The sequence below is a fragment of the Phragmites australis genome, chromosome 18 (genome assembly GCF_958298935.1).
Source record: "Phragmites australis chromosome 18, lpPhrAust1.1, whole genome shotgun sequence".
In the NCBI taxonomy this organism is placed as follows: Eukaryota; Viridiplantae; Streptophyta; class Magnoliopsida; order Poales; family Poaceae; genus Phragmites; species Phragmites australis.
In genome coordinates, this window is record NC_084938.1 from 7,032,038 (window position 1) to 7,056,743 (window position 24,706).

At 48.8% G+C, this 24,706-nt stretch overlaps 1 protein-coding gene across 1 annotated transcript; it reads left to right on the plus strand.

Moving 5' to 3' along the window:
• Position 1: 1 nt before the first annotated feature.
• Positions 2-23,864, plus strand: LOC133898510 (uncharacterized). The gene is made up of 3 exons (XM_062339235.1): positions 2-220; positions 23,017-23,295; positions 23,646-23,864. The coding sequence occupies exons 1-3, from the start codon at positions 2-4 to the stop codon at positions 23,862-23,864; spliced, it is 717 nt and encodes a 238-aa protein (XP_062195219.1).
• The last annotated feature ends 842 nt before the right edge of the window (positions 23,865-24,706 follow it).

The window sequence follows — 24,706 nt, forward strand, 5'->3', positions numbered from 1 at the left end:
GATGACCAAGAAAGCGGCCAAGGTGGCATCTCAAGCTTTCGTGGCAGCGCTCAGCGACAATGACACTTCCTCGGGCTCGGAGGAGGAGGAGCCGCCCGTAAAGAGCAAGACAAAGAATAAGGACTTCACCGACCTTTGCTTCATGGCGGATGACAACAACAATGACACCAAGTTTGATCCTTCTGAGGTATCACCTTCCTACAACCAGCCTTCTATTCAGGTTGATACCTTGAATAATATTCTTATTAGCCAGGATAGATTACTTAAGAAAGCTGTTTGTGAAGTTAAAGAACTCAAGTCTAGGCTAGAATGTTCATCTTCTGAGCTTGAGTTGTTTAGGTCTAGGGCCAGGGATGAGGAGTGTGATATTTACCTTGTGGTCATGAGTGAGCTTGCCGAGCTTTATACTTTGCATGCTCAAATCGCCATCTGGCTTGAGACTGCCGAGGAGAAGCTCCTTGAGGAGGAGTCTAGGTCTACTCTTTTAAGCGCTTTAAATAATTGCCCTTTGCTTGCAAAGGATGTTGAGATAAAAGACATGCTCATCAAGGAGCTAGAGTCTAGATTGGAGAGTGCTGAGTGTTCTAAGGATGTGCAGCTAAATTGTTCTAATTGCATTGTCTTTAAGGATAAACTCAGCTGGGTTAGAGGGCAAATTCAAAAGCTTATGACTGAGAATGAGTATCTCTTTTCTCTTGTGGAGAAGTGCTTAGAAGGCAAGGGCAAAATGGATTTGTTCTTGGCTAAGACTAAGATGTGTCCTGATAAGACTGTGTTAGCTTTGGGTTTGGGTTTTGAAAGTTGCTTACTCCAGTTCTGGCAAGATTGTTTTTACTGCACCCACTACCTTATAGTATAAGAAAGCTAAGATCAATATTGCACAACCCATGCTAGAAAAGAAGAAACCCACACCACAACTCACAAAGAAGAAACCCACACCACAACCCAAGAGAGCTCCACAACATAAGATAAAAACCCATGTGAGAGAGTCTAGAGTGACCGACAGTCGAGTTTCTGAGAGACGCTACCACTCCACCTACTGCTAGTGAGAGGGTTACCTAGTTGGGTTTTGCTTTCGTTGTAGGAGGGATGAGCGGCATGAGTGGGAGTGGAATACTCGGGACATGTACCACCCCTCTTTTGGTGTACATGAGCCTTTTCCTCGCTCTTATTCATGAGGTTTTGACGCTCTTCAGTTTCCTCCTAGAGGTGGTACTTGGCATGAATCTTACTATGATTCATATGGTTTTGGTTCACGTGTTAGAGGCTTTGAGTCACAACGCCTTGGCAGACCACGTTTTGGTTCACGAGTTAATTTGCATGCACCTACTTTTACTACTTCAGGGCAGATGACTCAGTATGGGGTTTCCAAGAGGTTTCTATCTAACCCCAGTACTGAGCCATTCACATATTATTCTTCACATATGTAGGTGGTAGGCAGAAGCTTGGAGAAAAAGTATCTCATCGACTCCGGTTGTTCGTGCCATATGATTGGAGATGCATCATGGTTCTCCAACCTCACCCCGACGAAGTGACATGAGTACATCACTTTTGGGGATGACAAGAAAGATAGAGTGAAGGCCAAAGGTATGGTAAGAGTGAGTGAGAGTTTCACTCTCAAGGATGTGGCTTTGGTGGAATATCTGGGATATAATCTTCTTTATGTATCCCAACTGTTGGATGAGGACTTAGAAGTGCGCTTCAAGCGTGATGCTCCTCGAGTTCTCGATTCTTCAAGCGCTTTGATTTGTCAGATATCTCGAGTAGTGAGAGTTTTTGGAGCCAATTTTTTGAGTCTTTCAGTTCTTCTTAGTGTTTAATTACTCAACCCTCTTCTAAGCTTTGATGTGGCATCGAAGACTATGGCACATGAGTTTTGATTTGCTTTCTCGTTTGAGTGCCCTAGGCTTGTTTCGAGGATTGCCAAAGCTCAAATTTGGGAAGAACCTTGTTTGTGCTCCTTGTCGGTATGGCAAGATGGTTGCCGCCTCTCACCCACCAGTTAATTTCGTAATGACTAAACGACCGGAAAAATTTCTCTATATGGACACTGTTGGTCCATCCCGAGTTCGTTCGGCTAGTGGGAAGTGGTATGTACTTGTCATTGTTGATGACTACTCTTGCTACTCTTGGGTCTACTTTCTTGTGAGCAAGGATGAAGTATTATTACACTTTCAGAGCTTAGCTTTTAGATTGTTCAAAGAACTCCCTAGTGCATTGAAAGCTATCCGAAGTGATAATGGCACCGAGTTCAAGAATTATCTCTTTAATGCTTTCTGTCTTGAACATGATATTGAGCATCAATTTTCTGCCCCACGCGTTCCTCAGCAGAGTGGTATGGTTAAAATAAAGGATCATACTTTGGTTGAGATGGCTAGGACGATGCTCGATGAGCATAGGACTCATAGGAAGTTTTGGGCAGAGGCTAATAGCACAACTTGCTATATCTCCAATTAGATTTTTTTTGTGCTCGATTTTGAATGTGACTTCTTATAAGTCGCTTTGGGAGGAAGCCAAAAGTTTCTCATTTGAGAGTTTTTGGATGTCGTTGCTTCATCCTAAAGCATGGCAATCTTGACAAATTTGAATCGTGCTCTTCTGATGAGATTTTCTTGGGCTATTCTCTTTATGGTCATTCTTACAGGGTTTACAATCTTGACACTAACACCATCATGGAATCCTGTGATGTAACCTTTGATGAATCAACTCCATGTGCTAGCCGTGTTCTTGAGTGTGCAGATGATTAGGAGATGAGCGAAAGCATCTTTTTAGATGGTGACCTTCCAACTCTCGGTGATGATGAGGATGATCCACTACTTCCGGCCATCACACCTACTTTTGAGCTGGCTCCTACTTCTCTGATACCGACAGAGGGTCTTGCAGCCTCTACTTCCACTTCAACTACTTTAGAGCCTGCACCAGTACCGTTTGAGGGGGAGATCGTCTCACAGCGTGAGGCTCCTCGACTTATTCAATGAGCACATCCCCCACAATTGATAATCGATGACCTTGGTGAGAGGGTAACGGAGTCCAAATCTGCTTAATATGCTTGTTTCACAGATTCTGCATTTGTTGCTTCTTTTGAGCCCCATGATGTTGGACATGTTCTTTCTGATTCAAACTAGGTCAATGCCATGCATGAAGAACTAGAAAACTTTGAGAGACCCCAAGTTTGGATCCTTGTAGAACCACATCCAAATATCCATACCATAGGCACCAAATGGGTTTTCAAAAACAAGCAGGAGGAGGATGGGTCGGTGGTTAGAAACAAAACTAAACTTGTAGCTCAGGGTTTCACTCAAATAGAGGGAATAGACTTTGGAGAGACCTTTGCACCGGTTGCTAGACTAGAAGCCATTAGGATTCTCCTTGCATTTGCGACATCTCAAGGTTTCAAATTGTACCAAATGGATGTCAAAAGGGCTTTCCTAAATGGTTTCATAGAAGAAGAGGTCTATGTCAAGCAACCCCCTAGTTTTAATCATCCCAAATACCCACATAGAGTATACAAGCTTCAGAAGGCTTTGTACGGACTTAAGCAAGCGTCTAGGGCTTGGTATGATAAGCTTAAGTCTTTCTTGGTAGAGCATGAGTATGAGATGGGATCGATGGATAAGACTTTGTTTACTTTTAGGCATGACAATGATTTCCTACTTGTTCAGATATAAGTGGATGATATCATATTTGGCGGTTCTTTGCATGCTCTTGTGGCCAAGTTTGTAGAAATCATGTGTAGGGGATTCGAGATGTCGATGATGGGCGAGCTCAACTTATTACTTGGGCTTCAAATCAAGCAACGAAAGCAAGATACATTTGTCCACCAGACGAAGTACACCAAGGACTTGCTGAAGAAGTTTGACATGAGGGATGTGAATCCCTTGGCGACACTGATGGCTACCTCGACCATACTTGATCTGGATTAAGATGGCGAGGAGGTATACCAGCGGGAGTATAGAAGCATGATTGACTCCTTTCTATACCTAACGACGACAAAATCTGACATCCACTTCATCGTATGCTTGTGTGCGCGCTTCCAAGCTTCACCAAGGACATCTCACCGCCAAGCGGTGAAGTGCATATTGAGGTATCTCAAACACACCATTGAGTATGGTCTTTGATTTTCTGCATCCTCTTCACTTTCTCTTCGTGGTTTTTCGGATGCGGATTTTGTTGGTTGTAGAATTGACAGGAAGAGTACCTCTGGTACTTGTTATTTCTTAGGTACCTTTCTTGTTTGTTAGTCTTCTCACAAACAGTCTAGTGTTGCATAGTCAACTACTGAAGCTGAATATGTTGTTGCTGCTAGCTGTTGTTCTCATATTTTGTGGATGGTTACTACTTTGAGAAATTTTGGGTTAGACTTCAAGAGTGTGCTACTTTTGTGTGACAACACTAGTGCTATAAGCTTAGCCAATAATCCAGTTCAACACTATAGAACTAAACACATAGATGTGAGATTCCACTTCTTGAGAGACCACAATAAGAAGGGAGATATTGACTTGAGATACATAGATACGCAACACCAACTTACCTATATCTTTACCAAGCCTCCTGATGCAACCAGATTTGCCTATCTGAGGGGAGAGCTTGGAGTGTGACATCCATATGGCATTGTGTGAGGGGGAGTTGCAGTTGTACATATTCTATCTTATTTTTATTGCATTTGCATTGCATCTCATTATGTAAGATAAACATAGTAGTTGAGCTTTGACTTGTATGCCTTTAGCATTTTCCATTGCTAGACTTGAATTTGGACTAAGTTGAGTAGTTGTGCGGAGCAAACTCTTAAGCTTAGGCTCCTCTTGATGCTTTGACATGAAACATTTCAGGCAAGCTAGCTTTCCTAAAGATAAAATTTAGCAATTTTTTGAATCATGTAGACTATGAAATGCTACATTCTTGATCACCATGTTTGTAATTACTTTGGCTTGACAGTGGATTGGAAAACACTGTACTATATTTTCTGTCTTTGTCAAATGTTTATCTCATGATAGAGCCTTGGGGGAACATGTGTTCCTTGTGTCGCAAAGATATTAATTGACTTGATCTTGTGAAAAACTTGATAATGTATGCACCTTGAATGATATTGAGCAATCAAGTCTCTTGCGCTAAAATATGATCCAGTACAGTTATCTCGATGCTTCGTGTGGTTTGCCAAAGAAGTAAACCCATGGTAGATAAAAGTCAACTTGAGGATAAAATGGATAAAAAGAAATGTGCTTAAATGTTTCATTTTTAACCACTTGATCTAACTAGGTCTTGGTTTTATATGTGAGCGTTTGCAAAGCCTACTGTCATGAATGCTTGTTTTCCTAATTTGAGAATGAAATTTGCTAGTTCTTAATGCTTGTATTGTCTCGGCATGAGGGGATGCTTATGTGGTGGTCACTTTTAATATGATTCAGCTATATGAACCTAAATGCGCCAACAATTCTTCAGGTTTAGCTTGTGTAGCTTTATGTTCTTGTGACACTGTATCTTTTTGAGCCTTTGTGCAATTGTGCACTCTACATTCTACTCTCTATAGCCTTTTGATGCTTCTAGCTTTTGCAAATACTTTGTGGTATATTGGTGAAAGCTCCTTAGGATTGCATGTTGATGCATTGCATGATGCTTTATCCTTGATGTTTGCATTGCCAAAGGGGGAGAATATATGCACTAAGTTTTTAGAGAGAAAATTTGGGGGAGAAAATAGGCACTAAATCACAAAGAAGAATCTTGTATAATGAAAATTGTGCATTCATAAAGGGAGAATTTCTAATTTTTTGGCTTGTCTTTGCTTTCCTTTGGGCTTATGCAATCTTCTTATGCCAATTGATTCTTTTTGCTCTTTCTTGAATTTTTGGTCACTTGGATGAGCTTCACTTGTTGAATTTTTTCAAACCAAAATCTTTGTGCTTTGAGAATTGTCAATGCACTCATCAAGGGAGAGATTGACAAACCAAGTTGAAATGTGCCTTGATTTATATGTGATGGGTGATTGACAAGGTTGTTGCTTTTTGTTTGATGATTTTGAGATTGCATAAGCATGTCTATGTATTGTAATAATGATCATGACTAATCTAAGTTGCATAGAAAAAAGAGTTGACGTTTTTGTCTTTGAGTCTAGAAAAATTGCATACGCCGGATGGTCCGGTGCTGGGTAATTTGTACATGCTAGATGATCCGGTGCTTAGGAGAACTTCACGCTGGAGCATTTTAACTCAAAAGCAAAAATTGAAGTGCACATGAGATGGTCCGGTGGTGGGCAACAATACATGCATTACTAATTTTTCCAAAGAGCTTGCATAACGTGTCTAGGGTGAATACTACACGCCAGATGGTCCGATGATGGAGGATGAGAACGTCAGAGGATATGCTGGACTATTTCTTATAGAGAATTGCAAAATTGTTGTCTGGTGGAGATGTGAATGCGGATGGTCCGGCAATGGAAAGCAATGCACACCAGAGCTTTTCTTGCAGAGAGGTTGCAAAATGGATGATCTAAGGAGTTAAGCATGCCAGATGGTTTGGCGTTCAAAATGGGTGACCGCCGGATCATTCGATGTTCATGATTTTTCTGGGATATATTTTAAACTGAGGATTTTGTTTTTGGAACTAACTAGAGATTGTTTGGAAATATATGTTTGCTAGTCTCATGTTGTGCAGGTGATGGATGCAACTTGACGGTCGATGGCGGGATGATCGGGGACAAGCGGGGTGCTTAGTGTTGGATGATCAAGGAGGCCGGGCAAAGTCAAGGGTGATTCTATTCGTGCACATAGAGGTCAAGCAAAACATGATAAGATGGATAAAGATGATGTGTTGACAAAGTCAAGTGAAAGGGATGCCAATGCAAGTGACAAGGTAGCTCGAGGGATCAAGAGCGGGAGAGACTTACTGGCGGTCAAGATCGCAAGACGGAGTACATTTGTCGAGATCGGGATGCTTGCTTAAGGTGTAAGCAAGTGGCAATGAATTATGCTTTGAGAAGCGTGCAAGGTGGTTCCAATGTTTGGCCTAAAACCATGGAAGGATGGAGTGCATGTGGCATCATCGCAAAGCTTGCATCGATGCGAAGCTAAGTTGTGAATGCGCCACGGTCGTCCAATGGATGGAGCAAAAAATTTACTAAAATACCCCGGTTGTAGGTAGGAGACCATTGGAAGTGAGGGATATTTTGGGAACAAGGAAATTTAAGGGCCAAGCTATCTTCCTAGGCCTATAAATAGAGGGGTTGAGCTGTATGGGTGGCTTGAGCTAGCCATTTGAGTTTATATGCTAGGGTTTTAGAGGAAAGGAGTGAGGAGTGCTTAGCCTATGTGTGGGTGAGTGCTTAGCCTAAAAGAGGGTTGACCTTTGCAAGAAATATAGTTGTTGTTTCCTCCACTGCTTGTATTCATCTCCGTCTAGTTGTCCTCTATTGGCTCCCTTGCTTTGTTATGAGTTTTTCCATTTTGGTTGTGATTTTTGTTTTGGACGATGAGCTGAAATTTTCCCATCTTGGAAAGTCATTCTTTTTGTTGCTAGAGGCATAAAATTCGTATATATATGTATACAAGTTGATCTTGAATTCTCTTGCCTCTAAATCATCAACTTGAAGAATTTCTTTACTGGGTGTCTTTCTTTTTGGGTTCAAGGTGTTCTCTCATCAAATTGCAATCTTTTTGTTCATATACATCCATGAGAGTTATGCTTTCTTTGAGGATCTTTTAGTGCAATATGTCTTTCCTAAGTTTTTTCTTCCGCTCTTGATTCGGAGGTGCATTGGGTGATAAAATAGGAGAAGGCCATCAATTTCCAAAGAAATTTGTGAGGTGCCTATTCACCCCTCTAGTCACCATTCTCGGTCCAACAAAAATGAACAGATGGCATCATTTGCCCTCAAGGCAACCGCCCTAGGTTAGCGGTAGTATAGCAACTAATCACCACACCGCTCTTGGTGGGGCACAAGTAGATGGCACCTAAACTTAACCTGCAAAACAATCAACAAAGCAAGGTGAGTACAATGGTACTCGCAAGACTTACTCATATGGGTATATATATTCCTGACTCCAAGGATAATGCATTTGAATGAATTAACAAGGAATCGACCACGAGGTAAGCTTGAATTATGCGAAAGACAATTTAACGACATAACATGTAAGCACCTAACCTAACTTAACACTTTAGCTATCCTAGCAAGACAAAAGAATATAACCATAGACAACATATGGACATGATTATCTCAACTTAGAACATAATATAACCACCTCACCTTCTCCCACATATAACCACCATGCCCCAAATACCAAGCGGAACTCTACGGTGACGTCTAATGAACATTAAGCTTGCTCATAACCGAGAGCATGACAATTCAAATTGATTTTACAGGGGAGCACATCTTTACCCACACGATATGAGACCACCATCCATACAACCCATATGTTAGAAGCATTGATTCACGTGATAACCATTCATGTACCCACCCCGAACATTTGTTCCCAAGCCCGAGTATGTGGAGGCCACCTAGGTCTACTCCTGAAGCAACCTTAGGTGCCTCTTACAAGCCTGCTCACTCACATCATAGGTGCATGAGCAAAATGAAAATGGTGACTTATGATACTTGGCTCATCCTTTCCCTATTCTAATATGTGGTAGTATGAAATGGTGCTTAAGTGAACAACGCCAATGAATGGTGCTTAAACGATACAAGCGATTTATAGCATCTGAGTCCCTCGCCTGGCCTGCCCCCAACACCGCCCACATCGCATCTTATTCTCACAACTCATCATCCCAACATTGTTTTCATCGTGAAAAGTAATTAATCCATATAGCTCACGAATGATGAAATGTTCCACCGCTCAACTTCTACCGGTAATCTATGCATTGCAAAGCATTTTGGATAAATTTTAAGTTAAACATTAACATAGTTATACCTAGGTTACAAGGATGGAGATCGTCAATAATCAAGATAGGGACAATGCAACAAGATAGGTGCTATCCGATTCTCGATATCAACTCGCTAAACATGCATATACGATATATAGAAATATCTAGCAAAATTGATCAACACACCAAAATATAGAAGAAATATGCATAGATGCCTGCCTCGGTGCTCAGCTTCGCAATCATGATCAACCACAAAATTCTCCTCAAGAAAACTCATTGTTCTCTGATTCGTCGATCACTAAAAGAATGAAAATGCATCGCCATAAGCATGATGAAATGTTATGAAGTGTGCTTTATGATGCATGATCATGAACAAGATGCAACACGACATGTCATGAAAACATTGGCAAAAAAACACTTATGATCGGGCTAGAAGGGATCTAAACATCACATGGGATAAACTAAGGTCACTAGGTTCTAGGTGTCTGGCGGTTAGATCGGGTGAGGTGGCGGTCAGATCGTGATGGTCGAACAAAGAAGATTTCGATACTAAGCAGCCATGGGGTCTGGTGGTCAGACCGACCATAGTGGCAGTCTGACTCGTGACTATGGAGTCCAACTCAATTCTAGCCCGTAGCACCTCGACGAGGTTGTCGGAAAAGGCTCCAGTGATGCCTTTGGCCAAGAGTTGTAGAAAAATTCTCTACAAGACTAGGGGAGTTCATATTTGGTGGTTTGGGTGACATGCATGGGGCCAAACTCGAGGATCCCATGGATGACGTCCATGGCTAAGGATGGAGCTCGGATCTAAGCTAATAGGGATAGATTGGAGCTCGGAGAGGATGGGGAAAACGGTCGGGGAAGTCTCACCATGGTGTGGGAGAGCTTCCTAGGGGTTTGGTCGGCTACAAGGAGGCTTCGATTTGTAGATTGGGCTTCGAGGTCAAGCTCGGCCTTGAGGTGGAAGAAGAACATGTGGAAGCTTCTCCGGTGAAGATGACAGTGGGGAGGAGCTCAGGGAGGCTTGGTGAAGCTCGGAGGAGTCTTTTCTGTCGATCTCCGACCGACCTGGTGGTTGAGGTGGTGCTCCTCCTCCCTCTCTCGATTTTGGGTGGAGGTGGAAAATGAGTGAGGGAGAGAAAAGAGAGGTGGTCGATTGGGTTTTAAGTGGGTGTTTTGATCCCTGGTGGTCAGATCGCGGGTAGACCTGGTCAGACCACGTGCAGTGAGTTCTCCTCTTTTGCCCTTTTTCTACCAATTCTTTTCCCTTTCCTTCCTAAATGATTTTGGGTTATCTATACTGGTTAAAAAATCTCACTCATAAGTATATGGTGGAACTCGAGTTGCTTAATAATGTAACATCTTTAAGTAGTTTTTAAGACTTAAACAAAAACCAAAAGCATAAAACATGATACTATGATACATATGCGTGCTTGATGACTAGGTTAGGGTTTTGGGGTATGACAAATCTCCTCCTTTATAAAAAATCTCAACCCAAGATTCAGCAAACTCAAGAGAGGTCTATAGGTCGAACATCACCACAATGCGATAGATTGGGACATCTTAGTAAGAAGACACCCTAAGGGATTGATTCAAAATGGAAGTGATTTTTCCATAGGGTGAAAAAATAGGGTTTGTTGTGCTCTTCGAATGTCACGAGTGAAAAAGTCATCAAAACAGACTTTATGTGTGCTAGTGGTTAGACCATGGCTAAGCCTGGTAAGACCATGGCACGACGGCTATTGGATTGCGGTCATGGCGGTTAGACCGCTATTTGGAAAGAGAGTATTTTGGCTCTGGTGGCCACTCACAGTCAGAGCATGAGTTGGCGGTCAGACCACCTAGCTAAATAGTGCCCTAAAATGGTATTGCATGCCTCTGGTGGTTAGATCGGCAAGGGCGCAGTTAGACCACCAGGAGGGGTCTCTTCCTCCAGTTGAGATTTTTCTAAGTGTGTTATTTGGGGGAAACTTCTCATTGACAAAATGATGAAACTATGATCATGTGAGATGTCCAAAATACGCAAATGGAACAATACCATAGTTTACAAGTAGGCCAGGATATTCAAAGCGGATTCGATCTTCTCACTGCCAAGTAGCTTCATCTTCCGCGTGGTTACTCCATTGTACTTTGACAAATTTTATGGAGTGACTTCGGGTCTTGCACTCAGCTTCATCCAAGATTCGAATTGAATGTCGTGATTGGATAAGTCATGTTGAAGATTAAGATCATCCAATACCAGAGCTTCGGTTGGAACTCGGAGACATTTGTTCAATTGCCAGACATGGAAGACATGGTGTACGGTGGAGAGGGATGGAGGTAATTCCAATTGATAGGCAACCGCTCCGCACCGTGCAACCACTTGAAAGGGGATGATATAACGAGGCACCAACTTTCCTTTGACTTGAAAATGTTGCCTTCCTTCGAGAGGAGTCACCTTGAGATAGATGAAATCTCCGATGGTGAACACTAGCTCTCATCGGCGATGATTGGCATAGCTCTTTTGATGGAATTGATCCGCGGGTGAACATTAGTGAACAATCTTGATATGCTCTTCTGCCTCCTTGACCAAGTCCGGACCCAAGAAAGATCTTTCGTCGGACTTGGACCAATTTAGCAGTGTTTGACATCTTCTATAAAGTGCCTTGAAGGGAGACATCTTTATGCTTGATTGATAACTGTTGTTATATGAGAATTCCACAAATGGTAAGAAAATCTCCCATCTCTTTCTATATGTGAGTGCACAATCCCTCAACATGTCTTTACGAATTTGATTAACTCTCTCCATTTGGTCTCCAGTTTGGGGATGGAAGGCGGTACTATGGAACAATTCGATACCTATAGCTTCACAACTTGACGAAGTATTTGGTTTTGATGGGAAGGAAATGAGCCGACTTGGTCAACCGGTCAACAATGATCCATATCGAGTCGTAACCTTGAGAGGTTTTGGATAATATGGTAATGAAATCCATACCGGTTTCTTCCCACTTCTAGGAAGGAATAGGTAAGGGTTGGAGCGTACCTGCCAGTTTGAGATATTTGGCATTCACTCTTTGGCAAACATCACACTCGGTGACATACCGAGCGATCTCACACTTCACGCGGGTTCACCAAAATTGTTGTTTGAGGTCTTGGTACATTTTAGTTCTCCCCGGGTGAATAGATAGCAAAGAATCATGAGCTTCATTTAAAATTATTTTCCTCATCTCATAAATCTTCGAAACCACTAGCCTTTTTCGAAACCAAAGGATTCCTTGATCATCTTCGGAAAAATAACTAGCTTTGTCAGACTTCATTTTTTTCCCGAATTCAGGCTATGCCTTTGTCATCTTTTTGAGATACTTTGATTTGATCGAGGAGGGTGGATTTTATCTCTAGATTGGCAAGAAATCCCTCTGAGACTATCTTAAGTCCAAGTCTCCGAAAGTCATCACTGATTGTGGAACTTCTGGGTGAGATCATAAGGCAATTACACCGAGCCTTCTGGCTAAAGGTGTCGGCGACAACGTTCACCGTGCCCAAATGATAATGGATCTACAACTCATATTCCTTGATTAATTCAAGCCACCTCCTTTGCCTCATGTTGAGATCGGCTTGAGCGAAAATATATTTGAGACTCTTGTGATCGGTATAGATGTTGCAAAGATTTTGCAGGAGATAGTAATGCCAAATCTTTAGGGTGTGCACTACGGCCACAAGCTCTAGATCATGGCTAGGGTAATTCTCTTCATGTCGCTTCAGTTGGCATGAAGCGTAGGTGACAACTCACCTTCTTGCATGAGAACACAAACCCAGTATGAGAGGCATCGCAATAAGACATCAAAGCTCTTATGAATATTCTGTTGAGCGAGAACAGACGTGGTAGTGAGATGAGACTTGAAGGTTTGGAAAGCTGTTTCACATTCATCGGACCATTTGAACTTGATATATTTTTTCGACAATTCAGTCATAGGCTTTGTGATTTTGGAGAAGTTCTCGATGAACCATCGATAATAACCCTCAAGTCCAAGGAAACTTCAGATGTCGCTGACACTTTGGGGTTGCACCCAATTGGGCACATCTTGCACCTTGGTCAGGTCAACTGCAACACCACTTTTGGAAAGAACATGACCAAGAAAGGAGACTTACTTGAGCCAAAATTCACATTTGCTAAACTCGGCATAAAGATGATGTTTCTGAAGTATTTTAAGAACATCATGAAAATGTTCGGCATGTTATTCTTTGGTCTTGGAGTAAATGAGAATATCATCGATGAAGACCGCAACAACATTGTCGAGTTCTTCCATAAAGACCCTTGTCATCAAATACATAAAGTAGGCTGGTGCATTGTTTATGCCGAAAGGCACAACGGTATACCATAGAGTCCGTAATGAGTAGAGAAAGCCATCTTTGAAATTTCCTTCATTCGGATTTTAATTTGATGGTAGCCCAACCTCAAATCAATCTTGAGAAAAATTGGGCATCAGATAATTGATTGAATAAAATATCAATTCGAGGAATGGATACTCGTTCTTGATAGTGACCTCATTCAACAGATGATAGTAAACACACATTCGTAAAGTTTGGTCCTTCTTCGTCACAAAGAGCGTCGGGCATCCCTAAGGTGAGGAGCTCAGACAAATGAAACCTTTGCAAGAAATTCCTGAATTTGCTTCTTCAACTCTGCCAATTCATTTAGTGGCATCTGGTAGGGACTTTTCGAAATCGGGGCCGTTGCGGGCAAAAGCTCGATTGCGAACTCAGCTTCTCGGTCGAGTGACATTCCTGGTAGCTCTTCTGGAAAGACATCCAGGTACTCATACATCATGGGAATATTAGCAAGATCCATGAAGATGGCACCCTCCATTGCATAGAGATGTGGACCACTCTCATCAAGGTGTAGAGTGACCCGATTGTTAGAGGAATTTGCAAGAGAAATAGACCTTGGTGCACACTCGATGATTGCACCATTTTTGGTTAACCAATTCATTCCCAAAATAACATCCAAGTCCATTGAGTCGATCATAATTAAATTGGCTTGGAAAATGACTCCATTAATGAGAATTTGTGCATTCTAAGCGATATGCTCCGAGAATATCATTCCATCGGGTGTTGTTATGAGGTAGGGAGTGTGCATGACTTGAATGGAAAAAGCATGAGTCATGGAAAAATTCCACTTGATAAAGAATGGGAAGCCCCGTAATGGAAAAGTACTATGTACTATTGCGGGGTGAGAGTTGACAAGGAGCGTGCTTTAGAGCGCACTGATCTCATCTTGAGTTTCCTTAGCGGTGATGATGTTGATATTTCCATTCTTCAGGGCCGAAATCTTATGCGGCTCGTGAGGTGGTGGTTGACTTGGGGCATTGACCACACCATCTTGTTTTCGATAGTGATAACATTGGGCAAAGTACCTGATTTGGTCGCAATTGAAGCATGGACCCTTCAAGCCACTATTTGAGTTGCTTCTTTGATTCCCCACTACTTCCTGCTGCCATTGAGAAGGAGAACAATAGGCCAGCCACATAGGTTATGGAGGCACCATGGTTGGTGCATGAGGTGGGAGTGGCGGCCCTGTGCATAGGCGTTGCACGTTGTCTTCAATAGACAACTGTGCATCCCTCTTGCATTTCTTTTCCTTTTGATGTTTCTTCATCTAGTATTCTACTATGATTGATTTGCTCACCAACATATTGAAATCCATGAAGCTAAGAATAAAGAGCTTATCTTGCATTTTCAAAAGTCCATTGATAAATCACTCTTGTTTGCGCTCGTCAGTGGAGACATGTTCAGGTGCATATTGAGCCAAATAGTTGAACTCTTGCGCATAGTCCATCACGGACTTGTCCCCTTTCTTTATATCGAGGAACTCCTATTTCTTGATGTCCCTCACACCATTTGGGATGTAGAATGCATATAAAGCCATGTGGAACTCTACCCAACTGACGCGGTGGCTAGGGCCTTGCATGGCGAGGTAGCTCTTCCACTCTGCCCCGGCAGCGCCTTGAAGTTGATGGGTGGCATATTACACTTTGTCATGATCATCACACCACATGAGAGAAAGTTTTTACTTGATGATGCGAAGCCAATCATCGGCATCAATGGGATCTTCGGTGCTGGTGAAGATGGGAGGTTGAGTGTGGAGAAACTCGAAGAAACCTCCATGTAGGTCCGCTCCATCTCCAACTTGGTGAGTTGTGTTTTGAGCAATGACCTTGAGAAGATCCAACATCTCCATCATGGGCGATGGCGGGGGTGGTCTTCCATCACGAATATTCAAACCCTCCGGATTGTCTTTACCAGCACCACCATGGGTTATCATCTTGTCATTAGGCAAGATTAGCAATGATAAGGGCGAAAGAAAGATGGACTATTGAATTCAATTTAGGAATTCTAAAAAGGTTGGATATATGCAAGGGATGCTCATGAGAACATCCTACACCAACGGAGAATGCATGTTCGAAGATACGATGTAGCATGGGTATGCACGTAACCTAGCTCACTGCTCACGGATGCATTCTGTGCAAGTGTCAACAGTCAGACCATGAGACTGGTGGTCAGACCGCTGGGAGGTCTGTCGCCAGAGAGTAGCCTTTCCAGCTGCATTTCACACACCTCACACATTTTAGCAGCAAAACAATTACAATCTAACATCCACAGTGTTCCTCTCAAAGAGTTCGTGAGTACATTACACCTAGGGGCATACTATAGTTAATTAATCGTCCTATTGACTGCGAATAAGAAGCTACGCCCTAATTCTTGTTACTTAAGTTCAACTAACTTTAGTTAACTAGCTATAGTTCCTACTCTCTTATTTAGCCTAATACCTTATCACAGAAGATATGCTCCTTGTACATCTCCATTGTGTATTCTCTTTATTAGTAGCTCCTGCCATTGCATTATTAGCGAGAAAAGTATGAATATGAGAGAGGGGACCAATGTCAAGGTGAGGTACAATGGAACATAGATGAAGAATTAGATAAGACATAGGTCCTTAATAAAACACCTAAACTAACAACGTTTCTAACTCACCCTTTAACCCATGAAAGAACAATGTGAGTTAGAGAACAAGTTAAATCATATTAAAAAACACAAGGCATGAGATAGCTCTAATTAAGAAAAGGTAAGGAATAAAATAGAGCACACTCTTAGAGCGTGAAATTAAAATTTTAATGACTTTTATTAGTGAGGTAGACATATTTTACTTAAAACCACCATACTACTCTAACCTATGGCCAACCATGCTCTGATGCCACGTTGTGGAGACCCGACCAAACTACACTCGGTTCAATTTAATGGCCGATTTTCCTCTTAAATTGAGGGCCAACATACGCTCACCAAAAGGCACGGCATATATTAAACCTCAACTAACATGACAATTCAATGCACAATCCAATTGAAATGAAGGCAATTCTAGCTGTCCCAATATATGTATTTTGATAATTCCCAGGAGAGCTATTATCCAACACATATCTCTACCAACATTTACATCACAATATCACAATTATACGCGGGTTAGAGTGATTACAAGTTGATAAAATAAACAAGTTACAAGGTATTATCTAGCGTAGTTATACATAAATTGTAATAGAAAAAACATCTAAAGAAAATGAAGACCGGTGGTGTCATTTGCCCACAAGGCAACCGACCGGGGTTAGTAGTAGTATAGCAACTACTTGTCACCACACCGCTCTCAGTGGGGCACAAGTAGCCAGTTCCTAAAGTTCACCTACAAAACAATCAACAAAGTAAGGAGAGTATGAAGGTACTTGCAAGAATTACTTAGATGGGTATATATATTCATGACTCCAAGGATAATGCATTTGGATGAATTAGCAAGGAATCGACATAAGGCAATCTTGAATTATACAAAAGGCAATTTAACGACATAACATGTGAGCACCTAACCTAACTTAACACTTTAGCTATCCTAGAATGACCATAAGAACATAACTAGAGACAACATATAGATATGATTATATCAACTTAGAACATAACAAAACCATCTCGCTTTCTCCCACATATAACCACCTGGCGGTGACATGGGAACCAGGGGTCCCCGAGTCCTGAGGCCAGGACAGCAGAATGCCACGTGGCGCCTTCCCTCAGGGACCATCTCCCCGAGGCCCGAGAAGACCCAGTTCCGGGAGGAGTGCTCGGGGCCATGAACAGTGGTCCCCGAGTACTCGTAGTTCCCCGAGGATCCGAGAAGTGTCAGTTCCGGGAGAGGGTGCTCGAGGCCATCAATAGTGGTCCCTGAGTGCCCGTAGTTCCCCGAGGACCCGAGAAGTGCCAGTTTTGGGAGAGGGCGCTCGGGGCCATGAACAGTGGTCCCCGAGTACCCGTAGTTCTCCGAGGATCTGAGAAGATATATATCCGGGAGAGGGCGCTCGGGGCCATGAACAGTGGCCCCCGAGCACCCAAAGTTCCCTGAGGACCTGAGAAGCCCCTTACCGGTGGACCCCACAAGGGCTCAGCGGTGAGGTGTCAATTGGTGAGAGGCCCGATGCTGCATTTAAGAAGGAGCGTGGCCTGTCACTTCCTACCACTCCCCCCCCCCCCGACGCCTGTCGTACTGAGTACATCAGTCCCTGCCACCACCTGGAAGGAAGGTGTGGGGATATTTAATGCGACGGATCCCATCGCACGTCACCCTACGGCGCCCATAAGGGGAACGGCTCGGAGATATCGTTGTTGGGCTCAAGGCATATCGCCTGCCGCCTGCTGTGTCAGATCTGCTCTGACCGAGCGGGCATGCGGGGTTGTTTGGTGGCTGCCCGGTGGGCCCCCCGCCACTGCATCTGCTAAAGTTAGCGTAATGGGCGACAGGACCGGCCGAGGGCGCATTTTCAACCCCCTGTAACATCAAACTGTAGCCCCATGATGGTTGCTTTCTATTTATGGCTCATGGGAACTCATGCCCTCCTTTCTGGGCACGCCAAGCCTCCCCTGACGGGATAAAAGGGGGGGGGGTGCACTCCAGAGAAGAACGCCAGGTAGGGGGGTTGCATCCCTCAATCTGCCTTGTTTTCTGCAGGAAAAATGGCGGGCGAACATCATCTTCAGCGCACTGGCTCAAACTCAAGCGAAGAGGTTGAGCACGAGGCCCAGGAGGCCCCAGCACTTGCTGTTCCTCAGCAGCAGCAGCAGCCGGCCCATACGGCACCCCTTCCCTTGGGGACAATGGCACTGGGCCCAGCAGGGCCGCCGCCGCTGCAGGCAAACGTCCCTGTCGCAAGATCTACGTACGGACAGCGCCGGGCGCCATTATGGCGTAGGCTCACCTTCGGTGACACCAGCCCTGGGAGTGCTTTGCTTGCGGCGCAAGCACTCCTCAGGCACCCACTTGTCCAGGCAGCGAGGGAAACCCCAGAAGGCCGTTGGCTGGAGGAGGTGGCCGCCTTGGTGGGCACGGCTCACCGACAGGTGCTGGCCGAAAGTTCCTGCGCCACCTCCCACCGCGGTGCCACAAAATCCGTCCCATCTTCGGGTGGTGGCAGAACCGGCCAGGGGGGCTCCGGACGGAGTGCCACTCCCCTGGCCACAACAGGAGCTCAGGACCTCCGCCTGCACCTCAACGAGCGGAGGGCTGTCGAGGATGCGCGCGTCACTCTTGAGCGCCACCGGGAGTCCTGGCGCGAGGCCGAGGCAGAGGACCAGGCTTCCTCTATGCTGGCCCACGACCGCCGGGTTTCCCTGGCGCACCGGTGTTCGCCCCCCAAGGGCACTGCTGGAGCCGTGGGATACGGTACGGGCTGTTGCGCATTCACCAGTGAGCTCCGTCGGGTCAACTGGCCCATGAAGTTCCGACCAGAGCTACCGGAGAAGTACGACGGGTCCATCGACCCCGTTGAGTTCCTCCAAATCACCACCGCCGCCGTCCAAGCGGCGGGCGAGAGTGAAAAGGTTGTGGCCAACTACTTTCACGTAGCCTTGAGGGGCTCTGCCTGCTCTTGGCTTATGAACTTACCCCAGGGTCTATTAGCTCCTAGGATGATCTATGCCACCAATTTGTGCATAATTTTTAGGGCACCTTCACATGCCCCGGCTTGGAGTGCGACCTCCACGCCGTCAACAACAAGAGGGGGAAACGCTGAGGCGCTTCAAAAAATGTTTCAGCCAGGTTCGCAACACCATCCCGCGGATCACCCCCATGCCATCATCGTCGCCTTCTGGCAGGGCGCCCGCGACGAGCGCATGCTTGAAAAGCTAGGTACGCATGAGGTCGAAACCATCGCGGAGCTCTTCGCGTTGACTGACAAGTGCACCAAGGCGGCGGAGGATCGGGCGTGGCACGTCCTGCGCCCTGAGCAACCCGTTGCCGACAAGGCAGGTCCTTCCCACTCCGACAAGTGGGAAAAGAAAAAGAGAAAGAAGCGCGACGCTGCCCCTATCGTGCCGACGGAGGGCCCTGCCCGCAGGTCGGCACGCCGGATGGCTGTCGACAAGAAGCCCGCTCCTGCGAGGCCCGAGCCAGGAAAATGGTGTGAAATCCACCAAACTGACTAGCACGACCTCACTGAGTGCCGGTCGGTCAAGGGCCTTGTCGAGCGGCGCCAGAAGGAGCGCGAGGAGCACCGCAGGGGTGGCGATGACAAGGGTGCCCCCGAAAACCAAGAGCTTGGGTTCCAAGAGCCTCAGCACACCGTCACTTTCATCAACGGAGGTGCCTACACGCCCTCCTCTGTCGCTGGGTCAAGACAATGCAGCGTGAGGTGTGCTCGGCAACCCCAGGCGTTACAGCCGCAAGGCCTCTGAAGTGGTCGGAGACCCCAATCACCTTCAGTCTGGCAGACCACCCCGCGAGTACTGCAGGGGTGGGACGACTGCCTCTGGTAGTGTCCCCTACCATCTGTAATGTGAAGGTCAGCTGGGTGCTGATCGACGGGAGTGCAGGCCTAAACCTCCTGTCCTAGGAGGCATTCGAGAAGCTGCAGGTGCCTTCGAGGTGCCTAAATCCATCCCTCCCCTTTTACGGGGTGACACTGGGACACACATTACCCCTCGGGCAGGTCAAGCTGCCCATCACTTTCGGGAGCCGGGACAACTTCCAGACGAAGAATGTCGTCTTCGATGTCGCAGAAGTCCCTCTGCCCTACAACGCGATCCTCGGGCGCCCGGCGCTCACCCGGTTCATGGTGGTGACGCACTACGCCTACCTCACGGTCAATATGCTGGGCCCAACTGGCCCCATCTCCGTGCCCGCCGAGACCAGCAGCGCCGTCTGCTGCGCCGAGCAGCTATACTCGGCCTTGGTCTCTACTCGGGCTGAGGTCGAAGGACACCCAGGGGGCCTGGGACCCTCTTCATCAGAACCCCGACTCGCCGCCGATGCGTCCATCCCCACGAAGGAGGTCATTGTCGGAGGATTAACTCCAGTCGTAGGGATCTTGAGAGACCCCTTTTTAGAGATTCGACCGGGGGGATGATCCTGAATACGTTCATCGGAGAAATAAATGGGAATGAATGCAACGGCCGGTGGTGGGGGTGTTGACCTAGTGCAAGAAGAAGTAAATGCACCAGAATTTAGACAGGTTCGGGCCGCACGGGGGCGTAATACCCTACTCCTGTATGGATACTATAACTGTCCTGAGGAAGTCCTCAAGGATGTTGCTGGTTACAAGAATCTTGATCTATCTAAGAGCCTGGGGCTCCTTGTTCTTTGGCCTGGGACTGGGCTCAGCCTTCCTTATAGTGTTTCTCTTGCGCTGTGTTCTTGTCTATTCATTGCCTCTCAACCGTCGTCTGTGTGCATCCCCTTTTTTCTCTCTTGTGCCGCTGGCTGCTTTAAGTACCCGCCGGCCGCAGCATGCCCCGAACGGAAGGGGGGGCACGAGTTCTGAGATACCATAAATGGAAAGGGCGTCATCATTTCCTCTGGGCGAAGTGACCGGGGGTGGGAAATATGGCACACGCCCAGTCATCCGTCACAATAAATGCCCTTGCAACGGGCGCCGTGGAGCGGGCCCACCGGGCAGCCGCAGAGCGACCCGGCGTGCCCGCCCTGTCTTGTTCCCCTACCACAGCAGCGTGGCAGAAGGAATGCCTTGGTCCTTACGACGTTATCCTGAGACAGGCCAGATGGCACGGGACGGAACCCGTGCAATTAATAACCCCACGTCTCTCTGCCAGAACGTGGCAGGAACTGACGCTGTGCACGGCGGGAGCAGTTGGAGGTGACAGGCCACGCAAGCTCATTAAATGCGGCCTCGGGCCTTTGACTGGTTGACACCTCATCGGTGGGCCCCTCGGGGGCCTTTCTGGGTCGTCGGGGTACCGAGTGCTCGGGGTACTGTTCACCTCCCCGAGCACCCTCTCCCGAGAATGCCTTTCCTTGTCCTCGGGGAACCGAGTGCTCGGGGGTACTGTTCACCTCCCCCGAGCACTCTCTCCCGGGCATACTTGTACGGATCCTGGGGGAATCGAGTGCTCGGGGGTTGCCGCACGCAGCCCCGAGCACTCTCTCCCGGAACTTAGCTCTCCTGGTCGTCGGGGGACTAGGGTGCTCGGGGGTGACCGTACACTTCCCCGAGCACTTTCCTCCCGGTACTTGGATTCCGTGGATCATCGGGGAACTGGGGTACTCGGGGGCCACCGACTGTGGCCCTGAGCGCCTTGTCCCGGGACTCGCTCTTTCTCGCCTCGTAGGAGAGACTCCGCGGGATGGTGCCATGTGGCGGATGGCTGGCCTGGCCTCGGGATTCGGGGACCCCCGGTTCCTGATACACCGACAGAAGCCCCTGGGCCCATTGGCAGGCAATGGCCCAGAGACTGCGGATGTGCCCTTCGTCGCGAACGAGGCCGAAGCCGGCACAGACGCCACGTGGCGAGCTTTTAGAAGGTGGTCCCTCCGGTTCAGGTCTTCCGGATGACCCAACGGGAAATCGAATGGACGCACGTCCACACAACTCCCGAATGGTGTGACAACAGGACAGGCGGCACACGATGACGGGGCAGGCGGCACGCGCGGCAGCCACACAAATCGAGGAAAATACGCCTGGCAACCGCTGACACCGCACGACCCGTGGGAGACTCGCCTGGCGGTTGCGTCGATCGAGGAAACCGTCCCGTTGAGTGTGCTGTGGCAGGAGACGTTTGAATTCCCTGGGTTATAAAAGGAGGAGGGGAGCGAACCACCCCCTTCTTTATGCCATCTCACGATCAAGCTGTTGCCCTCTTTACGCTCCTCAGCCCTTAGACTCTCCTTAGGCGATCAGAGCATCTTCCCTTCTCCACCGTTCAGATCATCCCCGCCCTGACAAAATGCCATGAGCAGGAGGAAGCTGCCGCGACAGGACTCCCGACGGCGTGCTGCCAGAGTCCCGCCTGTCGGACGAGGAGGCGGCGGGGAAGATTCGGAAGCTACTGGTCCCCGAAGGCCAGGAGGGGGCCCTGGTGGTGACGCCGACCAGCTTCCCGCCGGTGACCAACCACCCGGGGCGCATCGTCCTCTTCACCTCTTTCGTGGCGGCCGGGCTGGTGCCGCCGTTCTCAACGTTCTTCCTCTAAATCCTCGACACCTACGGGATCCAGTTGGTGCACCTCAGCCCCAACTCGGTCGTCATCCTGGTGGTCTTCGCCCACTTCTGCGAGATGTTTGTGAGGGTGCCGCCGTCGGTGATGCTTTTCCGACACTTCTTTGCGCTGCGGTCGGCCGGGAAGAAGAGGGTCTTCTCCACCGTGGACGTCGCTGGCTGCTGCAGCTTCCGGCTGCGGGACGACCTGGGGGAGCGATACATTCCCCAGGTGCTGTGAAGCAAGTGGGAGGAATGGCGACGCGATTGGTTCTACGTTGACGTCGACCCCCAAGACCGTCTGACCCTGCCGGAGGTGGCGGCGGAGCCCCAGAAGGCGACCTGGGAGGTGCCGCCGCCGACAGACGCACGGCTGGAGCTGGTCTTGGAGCGCATCGGGTTCCTGTGCGACGCCGGGCTCACCTCGGTGATGGTGGTGGCGGACTTCCAGCGCCGTCGCCTAGCGCCCCTGCGGGAGCAGGCCCGGCCTTGCTGGCTTTACACCGGCCGTGAGGACATCACCCGGACCCAGATCGGTGAGGACTGGGACCTGGGCATGCCGGAGTTGAGGGGCATGCTCCGGGTGGTGACCGGGGTGGATGACCTGGGCCGGGCGAAGCTCCCGTGGAAAGAGATGGCGCTCTGAGCCAATCCTGACCGGGTGGCGATTCAGGCGAAGTTGCCAGGGTTCGACGCCCAAGGGTTGGTCGACCGGTCGAGGCGCCGAAGTCCCGAGACCACCGAGACCCCCGGGGTGGATGAGGCGGCCAACGAGGAGGCCACAAGTGGTCCGGCGCAGACTGGTGGCCCAGGTGTCACGAGCGGCAAGCCGCAGGCCAGCAGTAGGGCTGCTGCGGGCAGCAGCCGCCGTACCGGAGGAGGTGGCACCGCTGACAGCGGGGTGGCGACGGCGCTGGAGGACCGGGGGAAGCGCCCCTGGCTCTTTATTCCTGTGCCGAAGTCCCCGCCATCGCCGTTGCGAGGCGAGGGGGGAAGCCGGGACGGCCAGTCGTCCAGCGCGGGGCCGTCGGCGGGGGCGGCATCTGCGGTTCTGGAACCGCACCTTGGTCTGCTTGGGCCCGATTCGGTGCCCGGAGACCAAGCGGCGGTCCTGCAGAACCCCCGACGGAAGAGAAGGAGGGAGGACTCTGGGCCAACGCCATCGAGCCCGGAGTTCAGGATTCCGGCAGCAAGATGGCAGTACCGAAGACCCACAACCACATAAGTTTCGTCCTCCATTCTTTCTTGGGCATGATTTGCCCAGACTAAGTTCTGAGTTTTGATCTCATTCTTCTCCTGCAGGCCGCCTATGGGCGCTGCCGAGAGCCAGGGGCGGCCGGAGTCGCCGAGGCTGGCGCCAGCCCTCGAGCCGAGCGCACCCGAGCTGAGTGCACCGGCGGAGCCAGGGCTGGCAAGCGCGACGGCGGTGCCGGGGCCGGTGGACGCGGCGGCGGTGCCAGGGCAGGCGGACGCTGCGGCGGAGCATTTGGCGCCGTCCGAGCCCACCCCGAGCGTGTCTAGCGCGGGGTGGGTGACCATGTGGCAGTTTTCGGGGACCCCGAGCCCCCCGGGGGAGGCTCGCAGGGGACCCAGCGCCCAGCCGCCGCCCAGCTAGCCAGCCGACCCTCTCCTGGTCGTGCTTGGGAGCGCCCGAGAGGTGATCGGGCGGCTAGGGGCGGCCGTAGCGGAGGAAATGGCGTAGCGAGAGGCGGAGCGCGCCGCTCTGGCCACGGAGAGAGCGCAACTTACCACGGCTTGGCGCGTTTTCGACTCCCGCCTTGCCGCTGCATGTGCCGCCAACGAGGACGAGCAGCGCGCCATGGAGGAGAGCCGAAAGGCCTTGGAGGAGGCCCGCGCGGAAGCGGAAGACTCTGGAAGATACCCGCGCGGAGGTCGCGCGGGAGCGGGAAGACGCCGCCCGCCTGGCCGAGGCATCGCGGCAGCAGGCTACCTTGGCCCTTGCCAGGGAGAGGCAGGCGCAGGAGCAAGAGGAGGCAGCGGTGAACCACGAGAGGGCAGCAGAGGCCTTCCAGGCCGACCTAGCTCGCCAGAAGGGCGAGGTCGACCGGACCCGCACCGTGCTCCAATACTGGGCGGAGGAACTCCAGCACGTCGAGGGGGAGCTCCAACGCCGAGAGGAGGACGCCGCGATCCAGGAGACCAACGCCGAGATGACGGCGGCGGCCTTGGGCGCCCGGGAGGATCTGCTGGCCCACCGGGAGACGGAGGCTGCCGAGGCGGCGGCGGCCACTGCTGCTAGGGAGGAGCGGGTCCCCAAGTCCGAGGCAGAGCTGGCTGCCCGCGAGCAGGCCTTGTCCGCCTTGGTGGGGCAGATGAAGCTAGCTGAGGGTCAGGCACCCGGC